General features: G+C 50.7%; 1 protein-coding gene across 1 annotated transcript; it reads left to right on the forward strand.

The window, feature by feature from the left end:
• The first annotated feature begins 3,653 nt into the window (after window positions 1-3,653).
• LOC116467876 (pepsin F-like) lies at window positions 3,654-15,928 on the forward strand. Its single transcript, XM_058439704.1, is given in 11 exon segments — window positions 3,654-3,706; window positions 4,846-4,882; window positions 4,884-5,003; window positions 6,824-6,941; window positions 7,033-7,151; window positions 8,405-8,604; window positions 11,055-11,171; window positions 13,560-13,704; window positions 13,794-13,892; window positions 15,101-15,224; window positions 15,690-15,928. Coding segments are annotated over 11 exon segments (1,371 nt in total).
• Window positions 15,929-16,307: the final 379 nt, after the last annotated feature.

Raw genomic sequence — 16,307 nt, forward strand, 5'->3', positions numbered from 1 at the left:
AAAATGCAAAAATTAGCTGGGTGTGGTGGCGCATGCCTGTAGTCCCAGTTACGAGGAAGGTTGAGGTGGGAGGATTGCTTGAGCCAGGGAGGCAGAGGTTGCAGTGAGCAGAGATTGATTGTGCCACTGCACTCCAGCCTGAGTGACAGAGCTAGACCCTGTGTCAAAAAAAAAAAAAAAAAAATGCAGAGCCCCCACGTCATTTGCAACCCAACCCTGGGGATCAGATCAGCCTTGGCATTGCTCTACCCAAGATGGGCATGAACTGGATCTGGATATTGTATGGGAACATGAGGGCCCTGGAAGTCCCAGAAGGAGCCACACCATTCCGTTTTCTTTACTTCGCCTGGAATAATACCAGTTTAAGAAGGCAGCTCTTCTCATCTCAGGCAAGCAGAAGCTCCTGGTGGTCCTTTATTGACTTTTTTGATTGGCAATACACTTTAATTATTTCTTTTTATTTGGCAGACAAAATGTTTCCAGCCTGGATCCTATCAGGGGAATTACAGCAGGTGCTCATCAAGTGGGAGCTCTCAGTAAGTCAGTTGGTTTATCTGACCCTGGTAGTCTTTCTTTACAAGTGGAAGGAAAATCAATGCATTCCATCTGTTATTCATTCAACAAACATGAATTGAACACCCTCCGTTTCTATCCCTTTTCTACTCTCCCTTTCCAGCCCTCTACACCTCCCTTTCTAGCCCCCTTTCTACTCCCACCTCTAGGCCAGAAATAGAAACCTGCACATCCCACAGTTGCTTGAGTTTTGGCCCACATAATGTTTCTTGAAAAACAAATTAATTAGCTGCTAACATCTAAAGATGAGGGATTTCACATAAATATCCAGACTTTTGACTTCTTATGTGTGTGTGTATATATATATATGGATATATATATGGATATATATGTGTGTGTGTGTATATGGATATATATATGTGTGTGTGTATGTGGATATATATATATATATATCCACATACACACACACATCAGTTTTCATCCACAGTTCCTGGCTCATAACCCGCATAGCCCTTGTTACAGTCTTTTGTTATAAGGTTGGAGTGTGTTAGGCCTCTAACCAGGCCCCAGAAAACAGAATCTTTCTCCCTGACCGCCTTCAGCCTTCTTTTCACCTGCTCCTTTTTCTCTCTAAGGCAGGCCTTAGCACCTAAAAGTATATTCTAATCCTCCCCTGCCTCTGTTCATAAAGAAATTCTCTGAATGGCCTTGCATGACTGCAGGTCATAAAACTCCACTTCAGAGGGGTCCTGCCCCACACCCTGCAGGAAGGAAAGCTGCACGGAGAGACCAAGAAGAATCTCAACAGACGGGCACGGCTGGGCTTCCCCACTCAAGTCTATCAACACTGGATCTTTCCCTTTTTGTTCAATTACACTTTTTTTTTTTGAGACAGAGTCTTGCCCAGGCTGGAGTGCAATGGCGTGATCTCAGCTCACTGCAACCTCCACCTCCCAGATTCAAGTGATTCCCCTGCCTCAGCCTCCCGAGTAACTGGGATTACAGGTGTGCACACCACACCCGGCTAATTTTTGTATTATTGAGAGGTGACAGCGTGCTGGCAGCCCTCACAGCCTTCACTTGCTCTCGGCACCTCCTTGGCCTTGGCGCCCACTCTGGCCATGCTTGAGGAGCCCTTCAGCCCTTATTAGTAGAGACGGGATTTCACCATGTTGGCCAGGCTGGTCTCGAACTCCTGACCTCAGGTGATCCACCCACCTCAGCCTCCCAAAGTGCTGGGATTACAGGTGTGAGCCACCGTGCCCGGCTATTCAATCACACTTCTACACAGCGGTCTGTGCTTCTGTCATGCCTATCCAATGAAGTCTCCATAAAAGGCCCAAGAGGATGGAGTTCGGAGAGCTTCCATAGAGCAGAGCACGTGAGGTTCCTGGAGGGTGGGGCACCCAGGGAAGACATGGAAGCTTCACACCCCCTTTCCCATACCTCGCACCATGCAGCTCTTCATCTGTATCCTTTGTAATATCCTTTATAGTAAACAGGCAAATGTAAGCAAATGTTTCCCTGAGTTCTGAGAGCTGCTCTAGCAAATTAATTGAACCCAAAGAGGGGGTCTCGGGAACCCCGACTTACAGCCAGTTGGTCAGAAGCACAGGTCAAACAATCTGGGGCTTGCAATTGGCATTGGAAGTGGGGCCCAGTCTCATGAGACTGAGCCCTTAACCTGTGGCATCTGATGCTATCTCCAGGTGGATGGTGTCAGAATTGAACTGGAGGACACTACCTGGTGTCTGCTGCAGAACTGACTGTGAGCTTGTTGGTGGGGAGAAAACCCCCATGCATCTGGTTTAAGAAACATGTTACAAGAGTGTAGTAAGAGAGGCCAGGCATGGTGGCTCACATCTGTAATGCCAGCACTTTGGGAGGCTGAGGCGGGCAGATCACCTGAAGTCAGGAGTTCAAGACCAGCCTGGTCAACATGGTGAAACCTCATCTCTACTAAAAATACAAAGATTAGCCGGGCATGGTGGTGCACACCTGTAATCCCAGCTACTCAGGAGGCTGAAGTAGGAGAAGCACTTGAACCTGGGAGGCAGAGGTTGCAGTGAGCCAAGATCATGCCACTGCACTCCAGCCTGGGCAACAGAGCGAGACTCCATCTTAAAAGAAAGGAAGAAAAAAAAAAGAGTGTAGTAAGAGAAACACAATTTGAGTTTTTCCCACTTACACGTCTTGAAAACTTGGCCAACCTGGCATCACGGCCAACCTGGCATCACAGCCCACCTGCCAGTGTGGCAACTGCTGGTGGAGCGGAGAAGGGCTGCCCCCTTGTGAGGAGACAGTAGTGACCGTGCCCGAGATGCCCACCCAGCCCTTCCATTTATTTCCTTTGCCGCCTGGGTCTCGAGCTTGTGATGCCTGCCCCAGACTGCAAACTCCCTGAAGGCAAGGCCTGCGCGTGTCTTATTTGACTTTGATTTCCCAGCATCTATCCTGCTCTCCAGCACACAGCAGGTCCTCAATAGATGTTTACTGGATACAAACAATATTTCCGGGTTGCATGCTTCACATTTCTTCCAATATTAAAATTGTGCGATCGTCATACTGCTCTAGCCTGGCTCTTTGAAGCAGATTGGCAGCATAAGTGGCCCTGCTGTGTGCCATGCCACCACCTAAATCCGCTCATATGTCAGTAGGGCGCTCCCAACATTTTCACTCTGTGATTTGACCTCTCTTCTTCCTAGCAATCTCCTCCCGGATGAGGACAGCAATGCACACCTCACGGGGTCACTGGGAAGACTGCATGAGATCATAAATGTCAAGCATAGCATCTAACACTTATTCTTATCACATTATGCTCAGTGCCTTTATCTCCAAGATAGCAAGAGTCTCCTCGCTCTTTTTGGCTTATATGGTTTGATTTTGTTTTTTCAGCCAAGCCCCAAGGAAGAGATTAGAATAGAAATCTCTGTATTCTGAGAATTTTCTAGGTCCTCTCCTCACAAACATGAAGCAGGTAAAGACTTTATCGGGAAGGTTTGTATTTCTTACCAAGTCAATACTGGCCCTCAAGGGGATGATTAGGGCAGATCCGAGTGTATTTAAATGAGCTCCTCTTGACAGCCACCGCATGCTCAGAATTCACTCTTTCCTGAGCGCTTTAAACCGAGGAAGGAAGTATGAAGTGGCTTATGATCCTCAGGTTGGTGGCTCTCTCAGAATGCTTGGTCAAGTATGAGACACGTGACATCAGCTGTCTCTCTGGGCTCCTTCTTGCCCTCTTCTTCTCTTGCCTCTTATTCTCCTTCCAATGCAGGGATGGGGAAGGAAACGTAATCATTTTCTGATGCTCATATAAAGTTTAAGTCTCCAGTTATTGATGAGTAGCTTGCCATGTGCGTTGTGAGGCCCAAAGGTCTTGGGGCAGGTCTGCAGGGTTGCACAATTCCAGGGGCACCAGTCACATCATGGGCTGTGTGAATGGGATGCCCTAGAATTGTTCAGTGCACAACCTGTGCAGCTGTACATGTGGTCCCATCTAGAAACAGAATTTCTTCTGTGCAATTTTCTGGGTTTTCTCTCTACTCCCTCTCTGTTTCCTTATATGTGTGTCTCTTTGGCTACACCTCTCTCTCTGCATCTCTCTCTTTTAGCTCTCTATTGGGTGTCTCTGTGTATGCAACACTGTGTTTCTTTCTGTTTTGACTCATTCTTGTTTCTCTACTCTCTTCGTTTCCCCACTTTATTCCCCATCTCAGCATTCATGACTTTTCTCACTTCTTGGCTTCCTCTCTAACCCCTTACTTCTGGTTGAACCCTGGAGAGATCAGGAGGGCTACTTCTAGGCCCAGGTTTGCCACTAACAAGCAATGTAACCAGAGCCAAGTCACAAAGTCCCTCCATTTCAGATTCCTCTCCTGTAAAAAGAATATAATGATTCCCCCTCTACCACCCTCCCAGGGCTGCCTGAGAAAGAGACATTGCGATGGCAACAGCAATAGGAAGGGCTCTCACTATCAGGATCTGCTATATGGCAGGTGCATTATATCCACTGTCTCACTTAACACCTCCAAACATTCTATGCTAGGGAGGGTATCATCATTTCATCTTTTTTATAGATAGGGAACTGAGGCTCAGAAAGGTCATATGACCTGCCCAAGATTACGCAATAGAACCTGGAATTAAACCTAGATCCATTGCCCTGGTCTTTCCATTGCATTGGGTGTCTTTTCCTGATAACAAGATAACAATCATTAAAAAGCTTGGAAAATGCACGGTGCAATTACAATGCAAAGTATGACAGTCACATTGTACCAAGGGGCAGCCGATGACTGTCTCTTATTTGTTTCCCTTCCCAATGCTCGGTTGAAGAATCCCTCTGATGATCAAATCCATTCGAGGAAACCTCCAGGAAAAACGACATGCTGAAAGATTATCTTGAGAAATATCCTTACAGCCTGGCCTATAAGTTTCTTGATCAATATCAGGATAACAGAATATCTTTGGAACCCATGAGGAACTACCTGGATGTGAGTATGCTGGGAGGATGGAGCTCCAGAGCGCCCCCTAGGGCCCCTGGAAAGCACTGGGGCTCATCTGGGGCTGTGAGCCAGCGGGTTAGGGCTGGGGCTTCTGCCAACAGTGGGGAACGGGGACCCATTTCCAGAGGAGAAGGCACTCCTACCCTCTGTTGTTGGTCTGTGGTGACTGGGCCCAGCAATGACCAGGTGCCAGGTAGCATCCATTTCTGTGCCAGTGATAGTGTCACTGGACACCCTTGAACCAAGACAGTGCTTGTTATGGGAACTTTGCCCTTTCTGAACTAAGGCTAATCGCTGAGCTGAAGGAGCCACACTGAAGGGTGATCCATGTCAGATCAAATGACAACAAAGAAAACTGCAAATCAAGTTTGACACCCGAGGTAGAAGTTTAGGCCAGGCAAGGTGGCTCACACCTGTACCCCAGCACTTTGGGAGATCAAGGCAGGCGGATCACATGAGGTCAGAAGTTCAAGACCAGCTTGGCCAACATGGCAAAACCCCGTCTCTACTAAAAATATAAAAATTAGCCGGGCATGGTGGTGCATGCCTGTGATCCCAGATATGCAGGAGGCTGAGACACGAGAATTGCTTGAACCCAGGAGACGGAAGTTGCAGTGAACCGAGATTGCACCACTGCACTCTAGCCTGGGCGACAGAGTGAGACTCCATCTCAACAACAACAAAAACAGTTTAGCCTTTTCAGCCCCCAGAATCAAACCAATAAAAAAGTTGTTGAGGCCAGATGCAGTGGCTACCATCTGTAATTCCAACACTTTGGGAGGCCAAGGTGAGAGGAACCCTTGGGCTAGGAATTTGAGACCAGCCTGGGCAGCATAGTGAGACCATGTCACTATAAGAAGTTTTTTTTGTTGTTTTTTTTTTTTTTGAGACGGAGTCTCGCTCTGTTGCCCAGGCTGGAGTGCAGTGGCGCTATCTTGGCTCACTGCAAGCTCCGCCTCCCGGGTTCACACCATTCTCCTGCCTCAGCCTCTCCGAGTAGCTGGGACTACAGGCACCCGCCACCACACCCGGCTAAGTTTTTTTTTTGTATTTTTAGTAGAGACGGGGTTTCACCGTGGTCTCGATCTCCTGACCTCGTGATCCGCCCGCCTCGGCCTCCCAAAGTGCTGGGATTACAAGCGTGAGCCACCACGCCCGGCCTATAAGAAGTTTTAAAAATTAGCTGGGTGTGGTGGTGTGCAGCTGTAGTTCCAGCTACTTGGGAGGGTGAGGTGGGAGAATCACTTGAGTCCAGGAGGTCGAGGCTGCTGTGAGCCATGATCATGCCACTGCACTCTAGCCTAAGCAAAAGAGAGAGACTCTGACTCTAAAAAAAAATTAAGTTATTGAGTCCCTGTGGTGTGGGATGCTATGATAAACTAACAATATGATTATTGTTACTTATGTAACCAAAGGTCCATCTCTTCTTCAACAACTCATAGCCCATCCAGAGGAGTAGGCAAAAGTAAGTAAATGTCAGATAAAAGGACCAACTGTGTGGTATTAATATTATGTGATTCGAGTTTAAAGGAAGGAAGAGCACAGTGGCCTGGGCAACCTAGGAGGGCTGCCTGGAGGAGGAGGCACTCAGACTGGGCCTTCAAGGGTGGAAAGGATTTGGAGAGCTGTGGGGAACACTGGAGAGCTTCTGAAATGAAGGTGGTGGCTTGAGCAGAGGCTGTGTGGTGGGGCTGTTGGAAAGTGATTTCAGGAAACATGGAATGCCTGATGAGGGCAGGCACCCTGGGAACCAGGGGCATGGCCAGGATGCCAGGCCTTCCCTCACCATCCCTCCCGGGTCCTGGTAGCTGGTCTACGTCGGCATCATCACCATCGGAACACCGCCTCAGGAATTCAAGGTCATCCTGGACACAGGCTCCACTGACTTGTGGGAGCCCTCCATCTACTGCATCAGTCAAGCCTGCAGTGAGTGCTCCCTCCCCCATCTCATGTCCTCCCAGCACCTCCTCTTTGGTCCCCAGCAGGCCTGACAGATGCCCACCCCTTGTGTCTGCAGCTAACCACAACATCTTCAACCCTCTGCTGTCCTCCACGTTCCAGGTCTCAGGCCGGCCCATTAACATAGCCTATGGCACCGGGCAGATGTTGGGATTTCTTGGCTATGACAATGTTAAGGTAACGTGGAAACCAGAGGCAGAGGCGGGGCTGGCCTTAGGTGTGACCGTCACTTACAGGACCAGATGCAGAAGCAACTGGGAGTGTCCATCTCTCCTAAAGCCCATCAGCAGCTGGCCGCCTGCCCTGTGGGGCTGTGACCCTGGAGAGATGGTGCCCCCGCTGGCATGCACTCCTCTCCAGAACAGCCTCCCCAGAGAGCGGGACCATCCTGCTGGAGGTGCTCGGGTGAGGGAAGCACAAATCTGCAGCCCCTTTTCCCACAATGAGTACAAGGCTGGTTTTTCTGGGCACAGGGACAGAGGTGGGTGGGTAAAAACCACCCAATTTTGTGCTCTCACACTGTGGCAGGTGCCATGCTGGACGCTTCCATTGGAATAACTTGCTTAATCCTCACGACCACCCAGCATGGCAGACTCTACTATTATCTCCATTTTACATATGAGGGAACAGGGAGAGTGAGTGCCTTGCCCAAGGACACACAGCTGGCAAGCAGCAGAGCTGGGAGGCAAAGCAGGACTTACGTGGGTGTGGAGTATTCTCGGGAGAGGGTAGAACTGGTCTGGGGCCGAGGGCTCCAAGCACCAGGCAGGGAAAACAGGGGCCACAGCTTCAGGGAAGCCCTGCCTCATAAATGGGTTCTTCCCATTTGTCTTTTAAAAGAAGGAAATCCTGCTCTCTATCCGTTTGTCCTCAAGTGGGAACCGTGTGGTCACGCTCAGAGTCTAATAAAAACTAGGGACTCCTCCCCAGAAGTGCCTGCACACACACACACACACACACACACACACCCCCAAAGGAGCATTTCTCAGGCAGAATTTTCCTAAGAACCCTAGCGGCTACATGGCGTAATGGACTACTGCTTCCCCCAGGGGATGTAGAAAAGACGACCTTTGCAGTTTGCAATGAATTCTCTCTGTTTCTGTCATCAGATCGTAGTGACACCAGAAAGGGGACAATCCTGCTCTCTACCCATTTGTCCTCAAGTCGGAACCGTGTGGTCACACTCAGAGTCTCACCTGTAAAAAGGGAATGTGGCCTCTGTGGCTAAGTTCGGACGATGTGAAGGGGGCGCAGGGGTTGGTTAGAATCACAGCCCACAGGAACCCATGCTTGCATAGGTGCTGCTCACGGCACAGTGGCCCCAGGCTTCCCCCGTGAAGTTAGTGCTATCTCCTCAGCCACCTGCACCCCGGCCCAGCCCCAGCCTCACTTCCCAAATCTTTCCACAGAAACACCCTCCTCTCCCACAGATCGGGGACCTTGTGGACATAGGCCAGGGGTTCGGCCTGAGTGTCAAGGAGCCCGGCAAGTTCATGAGATACGCGGTCTTCGACGGCATCCTGGGACTGGGCTACCCCAGCCTTGACATAGAAGGAGCCACCTCCGTCTTTGATAACCTGTGGAACCAAGGCCTCCTTTCTCAAAACCTCTTTGCCTTCTACTCGAGTAAGTGTGGGCTAGACGAGCCCTTTCTCCAACTTGGCTGTAAGAAGCTTTCACTTGCATGAAAAATTACACACTCTGATCCAGAAGTTTCCTGAGAGATAGTCTGGTCCAGGGAGTCAGCAAACTATATCCTGGGGGCCAAACCTGGCCCGTCACTTGTTTTTGTAAATAAAGTTTTATTGGAACAGAAGCATGTTCATTCGTTTATGATTGTCTGTGGCTGCTTTTGAGCACCAATGGCAGCACTGAGCAGTGCAATAGAGATTGTGCAGCCCATGAAGCCTAAAATAGGGACACACTGGCCCTTTACAGAAAGTGTGCTGACCCCTGTAGTCCAGTCATTCAACAGATGAGGAAACAGACTCAGAAAGGGGCTCTGCACAAGACTGCCCAGTCAGGTACTGGTAGTGGCAGGACTTGAACTCAGCCCTCAGGACTCTCCCCCATGGCAAGTGGTCCATCCATCAGCAAGCCTCCAGTCACTGCGCTTGGTAAAGGAAAGCTGGTCTCCTGACTGACTTAGGGTCTGGTGGAGGGTAGGGGAGAAGGAAGAAGCACAGACAACAGGACAGCCCTGTTGACAGACTGCGCCCTCCCCACAAAGGCAGTGGTTGATCCCCTAGATCCATGTAGGAAGCAGGACAGCGTGATGGTTGAGGCTGCAGGCTCTGGGAGACATGAGTTCAAACCCTGGCTCCATAGCATGACCTTAAGGTGTTTAACCTCTGTGAGCCTCAGGAACACTCGTACTCAATCAAAGGAGATGATTCATTGAGCACCTACTATGTGCTGGGTACTGTCTGTACACATGAAGGAGACACACAAGAAGTAGAGAAGGCAGACGAGAAATAAGTAAATAAATAAAGGAAAAATATAACTCTGATAGCAATTGGTTTTGTAAAAACAACAAATCAGGGTGATAGAACAGACAGGGATGAGGGTGTGAGATGGACGGTGGGGAAGTCCTCCCTGAGCTGAGACCTCATAATGGGAAAGAGCCAGTCTTGAGTGACTAAGTGCCTGGAGCAAGGAAGAGCGAATGCAGAGGAGAAATGAGAGCGTGCAGCATCCGAGGACCAGCAAGGGGGCCTGTGTGGCTGGAGCACTGGAGGCGGAGGCAGGGGCAAGGTTACCCTGGGGTTTTGCACTAAGTGGAGTGGAGGCCTCTGGCAGCGGGGTAAGCAGGGAAGAGACATGATCCAATGTACAGTTTTGAAAGCTCAGCTTGGGTGCCCACTGGAGGATGCCCACTGACCAGAGTGGAGGCGGAGAGGCCAGGGAAGAGGCTACATAGCCTCTTTAGAAGAAAGAGGTGGTAGCTTGGTCCAGGGAAGAGGAAAAACAGTGCAGGGAGTGAGAATGCGTGCTGGAGGAAGAGCCAACAGGATGTGCTGACGGATTGGATGTGGAAGGAGAGGGGTCTGCAGAGCTGTTCCTCCCTCACTATGATTTTACTGTGAGCCCGGAACCAGCTACACAATTTGCAGGGCCCAGTGCAAAATGAAAATGCAGGGGCCCTTGTTCAAAAAATGTGAAGAATTTGAAGGCTGGGCATGGTGGCTCAAGCCTGTAATCCCAGCACTTTGGGAGGCCGAGGCGGGCAGAGCTCAGGAGTTCAAGACTAGCCTGGGCAACATGGTGAAACCCCATCTCTACAAAAAATATGAAAATTAACCGGGCATGGTGGTACATGCCTGTACTCCCAGCTACTTGGGTGGTTGAGACGGGAGGATCACTTGAGCCCAGTAGGTCGAGACTGCAGTGAACCGTGATCATGCCACTGCACTCCAGCCTGGGTGAAAGAGAGAGACCCTGTCTCAAAAGATAAAAATAAAAATAAAAAATAAAATAAGAATTTCAAGACAGCAACAGTGGCCGCTCACACGCCCATGGAGACAGCCCTGGGTGAAAAAAAGAGACCCTGTCTCAAAAAATAAAATAAGAACTTCAAGACAGCAACAGCAGCAGCTCACACGCCCATGGAGACAGCCGTGTGTGAGCCTGAACATGTGACCTTAGTCCTCCGTGGTCCTCTGTTTTTCCAGAAAATGACAGGCTGGGTGAGGTGGAGGTCAGACCCCTCTCTCCATGGCACCCTCAACTGCATCTCAAGGTCTGCTCTGATTGCTGGAGGAGACCTGGCGCTTCACAGAAGAGTGGGGTGGCCAGAGCCCATCTCAGAAGCCAGACCATCCAGGTTCAATCCTCAGCTTTACGCCGTTACAACTTGCTACTGACCTTAGGCAGGTATTCAACCCCTCTTTGCTTCAACTTCTCCATCCATAAAATGGGGAGCATAGTGGTGCCTGCTCCACAGGGCTGCGTGAGTGTGTGTGGATTAAGTGAGTAACAATAGCAGTCCCTTAGACAGTGCCTGGTGCGTCTCTGAGCCTGAAGAATGCTACCCATTGTTCTCCACTTGCAATGAGCCATTCCTGTTTCTCTCCCCTCCAGCAAGGAAGAGAAGGGCAGCATGCTGATGCTCGGTGGGGTGGACTCCACCTACTATACCGGAAACCTGAACTGGGTCCCAGTGTCCAAACTCCTCTACTGGCAGATAGCCACGGACAGGTAAGCCCCTGCCTGTGACTCCTGCCCCAAGTGATGCCACCCCCCAAACACACACACACACGCACTCACAGACGCATGCAATCACACACACACGCACTCACAGACGTGTGCAATCACACACACATGCACTCACAGATGCATGCAATCACACACACACACGCACTCACAGACGCATGCAATCACACACGCACTCACAGACGCATGCAATCACACACACACACGCTCACAGACACGTGCAATCATACACACACTCACAGATGCATACAATCACATACACATGCACTCGCTGATGCATGCAATCACACACATGCACTCACAGACACGTGCAATCACACACACATGCACTCACAGATGCATGCAATCACACACACACGCACTCACTGACGCATGCAATCACACATGCACACACGCACTCACTGACACGTGCAATCACACACAAACATGCACTCACAGATGCGTACAATCACACACAGATGCATGCAATCACACACACATGCACTCATAGACGCATGCAATCACACACACATACACACTCACAGATGCTTCCAATCACACACACATGCACTCACAGATGCGTGCAATCATACACACAAACACGCACTCACAGACGTGTGCAATCACACACACAAACACGCACTCACAGACGTGTGCAATCACACAAACACGTACTCACAGATGCGTGCAATCACACACACAAACACGCACTCACAGATGCGTGCAATCACACACACACATGCACTCAGACGCATGCAATCACACACACGCACATGCACATGTGGAGACACATCCAGTCACACAGGCACACAGTCACACACGCACACAAACACGTGCAGTCACAAGACACACGCACACCCACAGCATACCCATGGGCTCAGCATCCCTCCAGGCTTCCTGACCAGGGTCTTGACCAGAGAGAATGAATCAGGCTGAGTCTTGGCACCAAACAAGGGAAGGGGAGACCTGGAGCCCTGGGGAAGCTGGGATCTCTGGGAAGAGGCCCGTGCAGTGGGGCAGGCGGGCAGTGTGGTCTGAGGACACTAAAGTGCAGTGAAAAGGCATCACCAAGAGGTCCACCAGGCTTAACAGAGGCATGATAAGTGACCAACCATCCTGGTTTATCTGGGATCGAGGGGGTTCCCGGTACACAGGACTTTCATTTGGAAAACAGGGAGTGGAGAGGGGTCTGCTTCATTCTCGAGACCTAAAAGTAAATCATACTAAAATACACTCCCCACTCCCCCCATCCCAGGCACACGGCAGGGCAGGCAGCTGTGACAGAGTCAGGAACCTGGTTCCCCTGAAGTGCCTGGGAACACAGGGACAATAACTGACCGGACTCTGGGTGACACCATCAGACAAAGGCTTAAAATATCTTCAGAGGCTTCTGTAGCCTGTGGCTTTCCCCTTGGGCTGCCTTGGGCATGGCCCTGGCCAGGGCCTCAGCACCTGAGCCTGGGACTGCCGGGGACACAACCTCTTCCAGAGCAGCCTGCGGCCCCCTTCCCATCACTCTGAGCATCTACTGCCCACGAGCGCTAACTGCTTCAGAAACACAGGTCTCTGGTGTCCCTCATTCATTCATTCAACAAACATGTTGAGCATCCACTGTGTGCTAGGCACATACCTGAGGGAGGCACTGAGTTCACAACCTACTCTTACAGCCCTCACCGTGCAGTAAGGCAGGCGTGCATGAGCCGAGACACACAAATCATACATTCCCACATTGAGACCTGCTAGAGGCTGACCAAGAGGGGACCCAGAGCTGGTCTGCAGGCAAGTCATCCCTGAAAAAGTGACAATTCAGCTGGAACCTGGAGGATACAGAGAAATTAGCCAGACAAAGGGGGTGGGGCAGTTCTAGGAAGCGAGACCAGCATGGGCAGAGGCCCAGAGGCAAGAAAGAGGCTGGCGCATTCAAGAACTGAAAAGTAGGCCAGGCACAGTGGCTCACGCCTGTAATCCCAGCACTTTGGGAGGTTGAGGCGGGCAGATCACCTGAGGTCAGGAGTTCAAGACCAGCCTGGCCAACATGGTGAAACCCCGTCTCTACTAAAAATACAAAAATTAACCGGGTGTGGTGGCACATGCCTGTAATCCCAGCCACTTGGGAGGCTGAGGCAGGAGAATCGCTTGAACCTGGGAGGCAGAGGTTGCAGTGAGCTGAGATCACGCCACTGCACTCCAGCTTGGGTGACAGCATGAGACTTTGTCTCAAAAAAAAAAAAAAAAGAACTAAAAGGCAGACGAAGGTCAGCATGACCAGCGCAAAGGGAAGCCGAGAGAGGTGGGCATGTGCTGAAGGGCTGCTCTGGAGACAGCCAGGGAGGGGTGGGAGGGACGGGGTGCTGTAGAGTGAAGCTAGTGCCTGCTTTGCACCCCGTCTTTCAGCATCAGCATAAATGGGAAGGTCATTGCTTGTGATGGCAGCTGCCAAGCCATTGTTGACACCAGGATCTCTTTGCTGATTGGCCCACAGAACTCTATCCATGACATCCGGAAGAAGATCAATGCCCAACACTACTTCAGTAGTGAGGTAAAGGGTCAGGCCCGAGGGTCACTCCGGGGCTGTCCGAACACTGCAGGGCCAATGGGACCAACCTTCTCTCCCTCTCTCTCTGACAGTACATCATCAAATTTGACACCATCAACACCCTGCCTGACCTCGTCTTCACCATCAACGGCATCAATTACCCAGTACCAGCCAGTGCCTACATCCAGCAGGTGAGGGGCCCAGCCCTGGGGTCTGGGCCTGGGATCCTGGGACTTGTCAGAATCCTTGGGCTGCGGCTAGAGGAAGAGGTCCTGTGGAGGCCAAGCTGTGCCACTGCAGAGTCCACCTGGCTGGGCTGGTGCCTGCCACCAAACAAGCTTCTTGATAGTATAATAAAAAGCAGGCTGGGACATCCAACGTCTCTGACAAATGTTGAGCGATGGTCACCCCATGCCAGCACAGTGCTAACACTAAGGAGGGAGGGACCCTAATGACCCTTGCCCCGAGGAGCTTCAAAGGATAAACACGGAGCATTGGCTATTGCAATCCTTGAGATCATCTGAAGAAATAGTGACAGGCAGGGTTGGCTGGAGACAATCCCATCACAATTATTAACAGTGCTCCTTTCCTATCCCCAAATGCTCCTGGTTTAGATGATAAATCACATGGTCACTCTAGTCTTAGGCCACAACTTTACCTGGCTAAGCCCCAGTTCCCTCCTCCGTAAAATAGGGTCCCAGCCCCTCTTTGTGGGTGGTTAGGATGTTGACGTTTAAAGAGGATATACAGGGACCATGCAGCCCCCTGACACATAGTTGAGGGTCAATCAATGTCAGTTCCCCAAGGAAGTCCAGGCGGAGGCTGAATGGGTTAAAAGAAGGCTTTCAGGAAGAGACAGAATTTAAAGGATTCTAAATCCACAGTCTCACAGAGGCAAGGGGAGCATTGCTTGGGTTGGGGTCAGATCTAGGCTGGACCCCATCCAAATGGCACCCCAGGGAGCTGTGCAAGGAAGTGGCTTGGGGCAGACAAATTGACAGAGTAGGGCCATCCGATGTGATGAGGGCTGGGGACACACAGGTGCCAGGGGACCACTGAGGAAGGTCATCCACCCCAGCCTGGGTGCCAGGAAGGCTGCCCTGAGGGGCTGCTGGAGCTCAGTCTTTAGGAATGAAGGGGGTTAAAAGAAGAAGGAAAGACAGTCTCTCGGAGGGAACATCACGAACAAGGGTCAGAAGGAGAGACACGGCACAGTGTGAGGGGAACCACGAACAGTTCTGGGTCCTCGGTGGGCAACCCACTTCTGCTGCCGCAGAAGAAAGCCACTTGGCTCCTGCGAAAGGAGGGGAACGGAGCTAAGAAGCTTCCAGGTCTGGAGATGGAAAGGGGTGGCAGGGGAGGACGTGGGCTAACCATTGAGAGTTTCTGTGTTCTCCAGCATCGTCCAGACATCTGTTACAGCAAATTTGAAAAGTACGTTGACCCATCGCCCAACGCAAACACCTGGGTCCTGGGAGACGTTTTCCTGAGGCTGTATTTCAGCGTTTCTGATTGGGCAAACAGTAAGACTGGCCTGGCTCCTGCAGTGTAAAATGCTGGACCTTCTCCAGAAAGCAACCAAGCCCACCTCAAACACATATTCAAACACTCGGGGGGATTCCTGCCCCGCGGGGGCTGACCCCAGCTGTGTTTGGTACTCTGCAAAGTACTGTTCTCAGGGGAGAATAAAAGATTTTATTTCAGATGGTGCTAATATTCACAGTTGCTTCTCTTTGGGTCAGGGAGGTAACATGGGAAAGAAGCAGGACTCTAGAATCTAGTCTAGACCACAAGTTAGATAAGCATCTCACTTGTGAATGAAAAGGGAGGCTTAGGGAAGGATACAGGGGTCGCTGCGGGAACCAGTACAGGTCCAAAGACCTCAGTGACCGGACTCAAGAAACCAAAAGCCATCAGCTCGCTCTTTCCCTCCCTCCTTTCCTTCTTTCATCTTTGATTCTCTTTGCCTGAGAGCTTTGTTTTCTCAGGCTTCTACCCAGTGGAGGACTTTGCCACTAGGACTTTAACATCCTTAAGGCAACTAAGCAGAAAGGAAAAAACGCTCAGCAAATTCCAGGGTGCCAGGGAGGACTCTGATTGGTCCACCTCAGGTCATGTGTCCATCCCTGGACCAACCATCATGGCCAGGGAATGGGGCACGATGATTGGCTCTACTTGGTTAGCTGGCCTCGCCTATGACCTGGAAGTGATTGACAGTTTCCTCTAGAACCACATAGCTGGAGCTAGGGAAGAACTGTCCCCAAAAGAAGTGGCAGAGGCAAGCTGTAGACAGATGGAAGAGCTTGGGACTGCCCCACCAACATCTGTCACCTCCTCATTCAAAAGGATGATAAAGGAGAATTTAAAATAGACTTCAGGACAGGCGTGGTGGCTCACACCTGTAATCCTAGCATTTCGGGAGGCTGAGGCAGGAGGATCACCTGAGGTCAGGAGTTTGAGACCAGCCTGGCAAAAACGGTGAGATCCCATCTCTACTAAAAGTATAAAAGTTAGCCGGGTGTGGTGGCACACACCTGTAATCCCAGCTACTTGAGAGGCTGAGGCACAAGAATTGCTTGAACCTGGGAGATGAAGGTTGCAGTGAG

The sequence above is a fragment of the Hylobates moloch genome, unplaced genomic scaffold (assembly GCF_009828535.3).
Source record: "Hylobates moloch isolate HMO894 unplaced genomic scaffold, HMol_V3 SCAFFOLD_5, whole genome shotgun sequence".
NCBI lineage: Eukaryota > Metazoa > Chordata > Mammalia > Primates > Hylobatidae > Hylobates > Hylobates moloch.